Source organism: Myzus persicae, unplaced genomic scaffold (assembly GCF_001856785.1).
Source record: "Myzus persicae strain clone G006 unplaced genomic scaffold, MPER_G0061.0, whole genome shotgun sequence".
Taxonomy (NCBI): domain Eukaryota; kingdom Metazoa; phylum Arthropoda; class Insecta; order Hemiptera; family Aphididae; genus Myzus; species Myzus persicae.
Genome location: NW_019103979.1, coordinates 116063 through 125665, shown reverse-complemented (window position 1 = coordinate 125665; position 9603 = coordinate 116063). Strand labels below are relative to the sequence as shown.

General features: G+C 30.6%; 1 protein-coding gene across 1 annotated transcript; it reads left to right on the top strand.

Annotated features, from left to right (window-relative positions):
• Positions 1–3917: 3917 nt before the first annotated feature.
• On the top strand, positions 3918–6838 carry LOC111037164 (platelet-activating factor acetylhydrolase-like). The gene is made up of 6 exons (XM_022319553.1): positions 3918–4361; positions 4661–4793; positions 4867–4980; positions 5167–5258; positions 5884–6197; positions 6276–6838. The coding sequence occupies exons 1-6, from the start codon at positions 4111–4113 to the stop codon at positions 6395–6397; spliced, it is 1026 nt and encodes a 341-aa protein (XP_022175245.1). The 5' UTR covers positions 3918–4110; the 3' UTR covers positions 6398–6838.
• The last annotated feature ends 2765 nt before the right edge of the window (positions 6839–9603 follow it).

The following is a 9603-nucleotide window of genomic DNA, read 5'->3' as shown; positions in this document are numbered from 1 at the left end:
TTCACCTTCTACAGAAGCAGAAGTAGCCGTGAGATACGGAGACTTGAAAAACCCTACCATTACATTTGTCCACATGGGAAATTTTTTACAGATTCTCATTAATGGCACGTGAATATCGGGCACATAATAAGCATTTAAACGATCTCCTTCTACTGAAGAACGAATTCTAATTTCAAATTCAATTGCTTGAAAAAACTCGTCCAAACAACAGCTTCCTTCTTCTTCATCGTCATCATATTCACCATCACATATGTTATCATCCAAATCTACAGTTTCTTCTTCTCTAGAAACCTCTATTGTATTTGATGGTGAATGACCTATGCAAAACATTAATGTTACAAATTGTCGAGCAACTATATAGATTATAATAAATAACTTACCTTATTAGTCTCCATTTTAAATGGATGTTAATTATAACACCAACGTCTAACTGTAATCAAAATAAAATGCTTAACGGCTTAACACTGACGTATTATGTCTCACTAAACAGTAATAATACTAAACAATATGGATAATATCTCTATTGTAAATTATAAATCTTTCGTATCGTAATATTAGTATTGAAAATATATATGTATAATGAACCATTTAAAAATAATGCAGGCACGGACCTGTAAAGCGGCATGGGTGCATAACCGTTTGCATGCTAGAATTTCAGTATTAAGAGGACGCCACACGGGCAAATGAAACCATGCAATGGCCAAGAGAATGCGCTGTTAGGCGTTTTCGCGGTCCGCAAGCACGCGACGTTTAAGCCGCGCCCACTACTCATAGCCGTGTACCGACCGACGAGTTGTCGAGTTCGGGAGCGTTGTTTATTATCTTTTGAACGTTCGTCCGTGACGTATTCCGTCGAAATAAAATTCATACACATAAATGCATTGCCGCCATAATATTTTAAATATTTTCTAGCGCTATACACTAACCATTTTTTAATTAAAGCCACTGTTTGCCCAATAGTATACCTATTTGTATATAACAATATTATGTAGGCTAGGAAATCTAGTTTTTATCGTACCTTTAATTGTTGTACAAACATTTTAAGTACCTATTCGAGTTAACAATATTTTACGTACAATAACTTACGATTTACATTTAGTTTGTAAAAATATCAATAGATACATACCTATTATGTATTTATTTTTATACTTACCAATATTTTCGAATTTATTACAATTTTATTATTATTTATATTATTCATTGATGACATTCATATAATATCAATAAACATTTTAAATACTTACGTGGAATCTTGTTTTAATTTTATAATTCTAAGCTATTAAAATTGAAAATAATTTGTGAATTTTCAATTTGATAAATTTTATCAAAATTTAAACTTTAAATGCATATAAAAAAAAATTTTGCATGTGTATTTTAATATTTTTAACTGCCATGATATCGTAACAATTTACAAAGAGCCTTGTATTACATTTTCAAGCTTTTTGACCCAATGAATAACATTTTATTGGCACTAATAGAAAAAAAAAAACTAATAAATTTAAAACGCCCATAAAAAAACTCAAAATATTTTGAAAATGTTACAACTATCACTATTGTTAGTTCTTATATAGACAATAATAAAGTAATTAATAAGTAAAATATCCATGGTTATTTAATGTTGATTTTACAATGATGTGAGTTTTTTTATTTTTTTTATGTTTGTCATCACCTTTTAGAACAGTAAAAGTGCTTGGGTTTTCTTCAACAGTATCTTTTTTGATAGGAAAGTGAATCTAGTTGGTACTTTGAAAGGTTAAAAGTAAAATTTTTTCAGTAATGTTCAAAAGCGCCGTGAAAAAAAAAGAAAAATTAAGGAAAAACGGTTATTTTCACACAAAATCTGTTTTCAAAAAATCGATTTTGGTTTTTGGTGCAACTCTTAACAAATTACCGTAGGTATATGAAATTTTGACTGAATTTTTATATTAGCATTTTGTATACACGATAAAATTTTGAAAATAATTTGACACTTTTTGAGCTGTTTAAGAACATTGTCAGTTTTCAATGTTTTTAGTTTTTTTTTCTATAAATATCAATGCAATTTTATTTGTTGGATAAAAAAAGCATGAAAATTTAATGCAAGGCTCCTGATATAATGTTACAATAGCAGTTGAAAAATATAAAAAAAACATAGGTACAAATTTTTTTTATAAGCATTTAAAGTTCAAACTTTGACAAAATTTTTCAAATTTCAAATTCAATAATTAATTTGTACATCCACTGCCCACCTTTTGTTTTTTTGATTTGTGAATAATTGGTATAATAAATTAAAATATCAAAAATCTAAATGAGGAATAAACTAGACTTGGCCGCAATGTAGATACCACTACTTACTATGATTTGCTTTCTTTTTTGAGAAGAAATCTAAACCTTTTACTTTTTTCTGAATCTTCTTCTCCCCATCACCCTCGTAAGTCATAAGTTTATTCAGAAACTGACCAAGTGTTAAACAATACAAATAAAAGAGAAGTGTTGCTCTTTAATGTAGGAGTGCATTGAGGTTATGAATTTAAAAAAAAGCAGACTAGGCCGACTTTTTTGGGAGGGAGTTTGGAACTTGGCCTTTTTTCACTGTTATGTTTTTGTTGGGGATATAATTTATTTTTGCGGGATTCAGCGTAGTGGACTACGTGTTGTTATTATTTTTTTATTTTTTATTTTTTATTTTTTTTAAATTATCGTTTTATAAATATATATATAAACTTGCTAATTCGATGACCACACTCGCAGATTCTCGCAAATCAAAACGAAGCTTTGGACACCGGTTTGGTGTAAATCGGGCGAAGTGGGTGGGCCAACTTCAGAACTTTGAAAGCTCGTATCTGAGCTTTGGGCAACTCGCAAATTCGGGGACCAAACTCGCAAATTCTCGCAAATCAAAACGAAGCTTTGGACACCGGTTTGGTGTAAATCGGGCGAAGTGGGTGGGCCAACTTCAGAACTTTGAAAGCTCGTATCTGAGCTTTGGGCAACTCGCAAATTCGGGGACCAAACTCGCAAATTCTCGCAAATCAAAACGAAGCTTTGGACACCGGTTTGGTGTAAATCGGGCGAAGTGGGTGGGCCACATGAAGTTGGCCCACTCGGCATTGGTATGTGTAAACGTGACTCGCAAATTCTAGGAGTATACTCGCAAATTCTCGCAAATTACTCGCAAAATTTTTGTACCAATTTCAGATTGATATGCCTATGTCGGTGGGCCAAGTTCATGGCCGTTTTTAATTGTGGTTACAAATTGTATAACAATACAATTAGTGATGTGGCTTTTGAACTGAATATTTCAAACATGTATCACGCAGCTGACATTTATTGTACCACTCAGAATCTAAAAGTTTACAATTACTACCAATATAACACCAATATAAAGTCAAAAGGGTTCTCTCTCCTCTTGCGATCGAAAATACATTATCGTTATAGTATTGAATATAAATACCAATATGTCTAATAGGTATCTCGGGTTCTATAGACTATGTATATATTATATAGGCTTTAGAGCTTAGAAGTTTAGAACATATAAGTAGGTGGTACTTTTGTATACTCGTGCCACTGAGAGAGCACTACTCGTTCGCGCATCCAAATGAAAGAGCTCCGCGTTTTCGTTCTCAAATTTCTCCCACTCTACCACCTAGCCGGCAGGTTTAGCGATGGGAATGCACGAGATTGGACGAATTTTGGTCGCCGCAAAGTAGAGCTCTCGAAGGGGCAGGAGTATAGTAGTAGTTCAGCACTAGTGTGTATTTCACATTTTCTGTGACTTAAAAGAGCAATAAAATAATTTCTTTTAAATAGTTTCTTTTTTAATAGGATTATGATGACCTTGTCAGCAATGACTTTTTATTTTTTAATATAACTATTTATATTAATTAATTATATTATATTCATATATTTTAGTATATTTAGGTTTAGGTATTACTAATATGTAGACAGTGCTGGAACTAGGATTTTTAAGTTTATTTATAATGTATTATGTTTATTAGTAATTGTTGAATTTATTGTTCTTAATTATTCGTTTAACATTATAACACGAATGAAAATTCATTTTTAATTTTATAACATTGAATTTATTATAATGATGGGTGGGAAGTGGCTAAACCAAATTATCACTGTCGTATGAATATATTGAATAACAGAGGCGCCAAAGGCGGCTATGTCAAAAAATTATTTTTAAATAATATTATTAATTTCGGCGTTACAGCACCCTATTACATACCGACTATTAGTGATGCACCGTTATCGGATAAAGAACAATCGTATCCCTTTCTCATCTTTTCACACGGTTATGCAGCGACGAGATTCGTTTGCTCGGAATTTTGTAACACTTTGGCGTCACACGGATTTATAGTCGCTGCCATTGAACACAGGTTAGTTATTCAATAAAATTAAAGTAACCCATTTTTAAGACTTTGAATACTTATGAATGTATGGAAATATGGAAAAAGTTTGGAAAAGTCCAATTGGAACATCCAGTAACGCTTTCAAAATTTTAAATGTCAATTTTTTCAATTAATTTAACAGTAAACACTTATTACAAAGTAAGCTTTTGTGTTTTTGAACATATTAAAGTCGAGTTTACCTACCTATCTTGTTTACATTTTTCAAAAATATTATCTTGTTGGAATAAATTGTGTTTAACACCCTGTGACATTTTATTTTGGGTTAGAGACAAATCATCGCCTGCTACCTATTACTATGATTCTCCAGAAAGCGCAGAGCAGGATAATCCCACGTGGGTCAAACATCGACTTTTTCATAAAACCTACAACACGGATAATTATATCCTAAAAAATAGCCAAGTAATATTATATTATAAATCATCTTAAATATGTTCTATAATGTAAAATCCAACATGTCGGTATGTTCATTTAGTTGAAAGTTCGGCATAGAGAATGCACTAAACTTCTGAATACATTTTTAGACATTAATGCAGGTGGTTACGTGAAGAACGTACTCAAGTCATCGTTTGATTTGAATCAATTCAATGTAAGTACTATACTACAATATATTAGTGTTTTATAGATGATGTAACTGCAGTAGGTATACCTATTATAGTAATATATAGTACCTATCTAAGTACAGATTTATGCATTTACAAACACAAATTTGCTTAAATCATTATTTTAATTTTTAATGTATTATATTTTATTGTGTGATTGTCATTTGTGTTAGGGTAAGATTAATGTAAACAAAATAATAACATCTGGATTTTCATTTGGAGGCGCAACCGCAATGTATAATGCATGTTATGACTCTCGCTATCAGTAAGTGTATTATTATGTAATACCTACCTAAGTATTATATAGATATAAATTACTACACAAAGAAAGTCATCATTCGATTTCATTTATTTATTTATATTATTATTATTATTATTATTATTATTATTATTATTTATAACTATCATTTTTATCTTAAACTATTAATTATCTAAGACCACAAATTTTACGGTGGTTCACAAAATATATTCTAAATCCAAAAATATGATCTTAATAAGTACCTACTAGTGCAATATAAAATTTAAAAAACATTTTAGGAAGATAGGTATGAGTATACCAACTTAAAAAAATATTAATTAATGTGATAAGTTCTCAATAGCTTTAACTTCTCTACAAAATTATAGTATCAACTAAAATAACTCAGGCAAATAATGACTATTTTTAAATTTTATTTACATTTAAAAAAAATATGATGATCAGTATTATATCATAAACACCTAGTACATACCATTATTAAGTAAATTAAATTATAATTTATACACAACTTTTTAAACATAGCTCAACATTAGGTTGGTATGCACCTATAATCTATATCTTCCTTAATTTCATAATATATTAAATGTTATTTTAGTGTTAAAAATATAAATACAAATTATTTGTTTAAATCTAGAGCTGTTATAATTATCGACGGTTGGATGTTTCCGATAAAATCAGAGTCATTTTTGAACATTCAACAACCAATGTTGTTCATCAACACTCACACATTCCACATACCAGCCAATCTAAGATTGATTCGTCAGTATTTCTGTTCCAAAGGTATTCGGAAAATGTACACATTGAAGAATACCACTCACGAAAGTCCGACAGATACACCTTTCATACATGGTTATTGGTTAGACTTGCAAATGCTGAAGAAGTTGGATGCTCAGACGGCATTAAATCTACAGAGTAGTCTAGTAGTACAATTTCTACGAGACACGATAGGTGCGTGTATCCACGTGCATAGCTATTTAAAGATTTTATTTTTTTATTTAACTAGCCTATATATTTTGTTTTGTACAGGTTGTCCGACAAATTCTGACAATGCGCAAATATTCATAAAGGAACATTCCGATGACCTAGTTGAAGACATAATTACTTATACAAAAAGAATTAAACGAAAAATTGGGATTTATCCTTGGTGAACATATTGCATGTTTATGGAGAAAGATAAAAAATAACTATTTAAAATAAAAATTACACATTTTTAACTAATTTCCTAAGTGGCAAAGTATAATAAATTATATATACCTATAGTTGTGCAAAATGTAATTTGAATTATATCTTAAGGTCATATTTAAATAAAATACTATAATAATTTTAATTGTTTGAAAACTTTTACCAGTAGATCTGTCATCTGTGAATATCAGTCTTAGGTATTATTTTCTATCTAGCGAGAGAGCATTCCGATTCAACGTATCATCGCTCAACACCAGTCAAACGAGACCTGTTTCACTAAGTACTGATTTTCGTCGGGCCACAGCATGCTCTCTTGCTGAACAGATTATAGTTTTACATTGTAAATCTCGAATTTATGTACAATTCTTAATACGGTGTGTAATAATAATACAACATTATACTAAGTATACTGTAACATTCAATTATTATTAGAATCTATCAATACTTATATTTTAATGACCTACGTTTTTTAAGATAGGTTCTATCTTTCTTCACTATTACATATTACTTTAACTGATATCTTTATTTTCATTTAAGAGGTAGTTTGGTTCATTGATATTATAAATTTATAACCCAGTATATCTTGCGATAAAGTAGCTACCAGTAAATAGTAATACTTCTAGATAGGTGACGCACGCCAGTGATTAGGTAGATTTTAAAATAACTCTCCAGGCATGGTTATGGGTTCATGCATTGGTAAAATTTCCAATCTAGAGCAATCGCTACAGTCACTCTTATGTATATGATGGTTGGACAGTTGTAACACATCCAATTACCAGGCTCAGTGGAGTGTTATACGACGATTACTGAAATGGTAGAGTTGCCAACCAGAGATCGATACCGAAGTCGGAGTACCTGGATTTAATAGTATATTATATAAAAAAGAATATTATAGGAAATAAAATAATAAAAAACCTATTGAGTGATAATTTAAGGTAAATTAAAAAGAAATGAAGTTAAGACGAAGGAAAACCACATGGCACAAAAACTTCGTTGAGAAAAGAAATAAAATAATAAAATGCATGAATGTCCTTGTATTTTTTGAAATTAAGATAGTAACATTATTCACCAATAATAATGTCGAAAATTTATGATAACGATTAACGTATCTTAATACAGTTTGAGTAATGAGTTATTCGGCCGTATCTATATTGGGCCGTACCACGGGTGCCGGATCGCCGCATTAGAATAAGTATAATACGAGTATATTACCACCTATAGGCTATAACCTACACATTGATACCTATTTAAGTGGTTTCTTATAAACATTCGTTTATTGCGGAATGCCACGTGCTACCCATTCACTTACAAATAATAACAGTATTGAATAATTATTATTGGTAATACAAATTAATATACGTTTACAAAGAAGAAAAATGTGAATACGAGCCAAGGGATTTAAGAAATACCTATATTATAAATATAATACATACACCTATGTTATAACATTATTTATATGTTACTTAGAATTTAGATACGTTCTCCAGTGACTCCAATCTTAGCGCAGTACCCACCGGAATATGAATTAAGTGCAGGACTGAATAATACATGGTATGCCTACTCCAGTTACAGAAAAACTGAAAAAAGCCAAACGCAGGCTAAAATCAGTTCAAAACCAAAATGTTTGATTTCCCAATTGTACAACTAAACGGTAAAAGTAGCATTTACTATATTATTATAATATAGAAAGTACAAAGTTCATTGTACCCCCAACATTCAAATAAAGGTACTCGGTACTGTTTAATGGTTATTCGTGTATAATAATTGTCCAGTGTTCTTTATCTAAACGACTATGGTTTTCTCGTCCCTTATCTTACATATTCTTACAGACCATGGTCGGACGTCTAGACACGGCGATTATTATTGACGAATAATCATTACGAGAACAAAGCTTTTCCTTCATTTAACTGGAGTTTAAATAGTTTTGCTTTGTACACTTAACCATTAACCAATAACCACTTATTCAACCAAATGATATTATGTACGAGTAAGTACGACGTACCTATATACTATCTGTCTATCTGTACATGTACAATGTACTATATACCTACAACCTACTAATCTACTATAATACTGAGCATACCATTAATTCACGTAAAATACACAAATTTCGAATTTATTGATATTTCCCTTGAAATTCGAGTTATCTAGACTCTACGGTATATTAAAATAAGTTTAAACTAGTATAAGTACTAACTATTAGTCGACAGTTGTTGATGTTCACTGATGGTTATAATCTTTCTATAAATAGATAAACTAATTGTTATTTATATGCCAGGATAATTTTTTATTTATTAAAAGAAGATTTACAATTTGTGCCTAATCACACTAAGAAAATAAGATCATTTTTTAATACAAACAATAACAATGGACAAAGATATTTTAAAATGAGGCAGGACTGTAAGAGACCATCGGTGGTAGAATCGGCGTGTTATTTTCTTTATGTCCACCTACTTATACGATATATTATTTTAGTTTAGTAAAACTTAACCTAACTGTGATATTTTATTTTTAAGCGATGGATTGGATTTAAACTTTAAGTCAGGTTACTGTTCAATATGGGACCTACAAATGTTACTCGACCTACCGATAAAATTGTGTTAATCCACAGATTTCTTTATCACAATTTTGTCATTATGGGCTTTTTGACTGATATGAAAAATACGTTGCACAACAATACAGACTGAATCAATATAGCTATTGACGACACTGAAAAGTAGAATAAAAAAAAGTTAGTTGAATTTATTTACGTATTGGACCATAACAGTGTGTAGCCGTGTGCCCGTGTAGGTAGCATACTGGACCGTAAATTAGTGTGTAGGTCGTCGCACACCTATATTTTATGAAATTGATGATAGTAATAACAAATTTGTTATTTTTAATAGGTAAAATGTTGTATAAATGTTAAAATATATAATAGGGTATAGTCTTATAGGGTTACCATACGTCCGGATTTCGTCCGGACAGTCCGGATTTCAAACACCTGTCCGGATTGGCGTCCGGATTGGCGTCCGGATTTAAAAAATGTCCGGATTTTATAAAGGTAACCGTTTAACGTGGTTATATTGATACAAAAAGTTATGTTTGGTGACAGATTTCCGGGTTCACTCTGTATAAATTAATAATATCTAATTTCTATTTATTAGTATAAGTTAATTAATTATTATAACAT

Bases quoted from the DNA above. Each gene is read 5' to 3' on its own strand.
- LOC111037164 (XM_022319553.1), top strand. From the start codon at position 4,111: ATGAATATATTGAATAACAGAGGCGCCAAAGGCGGCTATGTCAAAAAA. The intron at 5,259-5,883 runs GTAAGTGTATTA...GTTTAAATCTAG, and splicing joins TGTTATGACTCTCGCTATCA to AGCTGTTATAATTATCGACG. The intron at 6,198-6,275 runs GTGCGTGTATCC...TGTTTTGTACAG, and splicing joins ATTTCTACGAGACACGATAG to GTTGTCCGACAAATTCTGAC.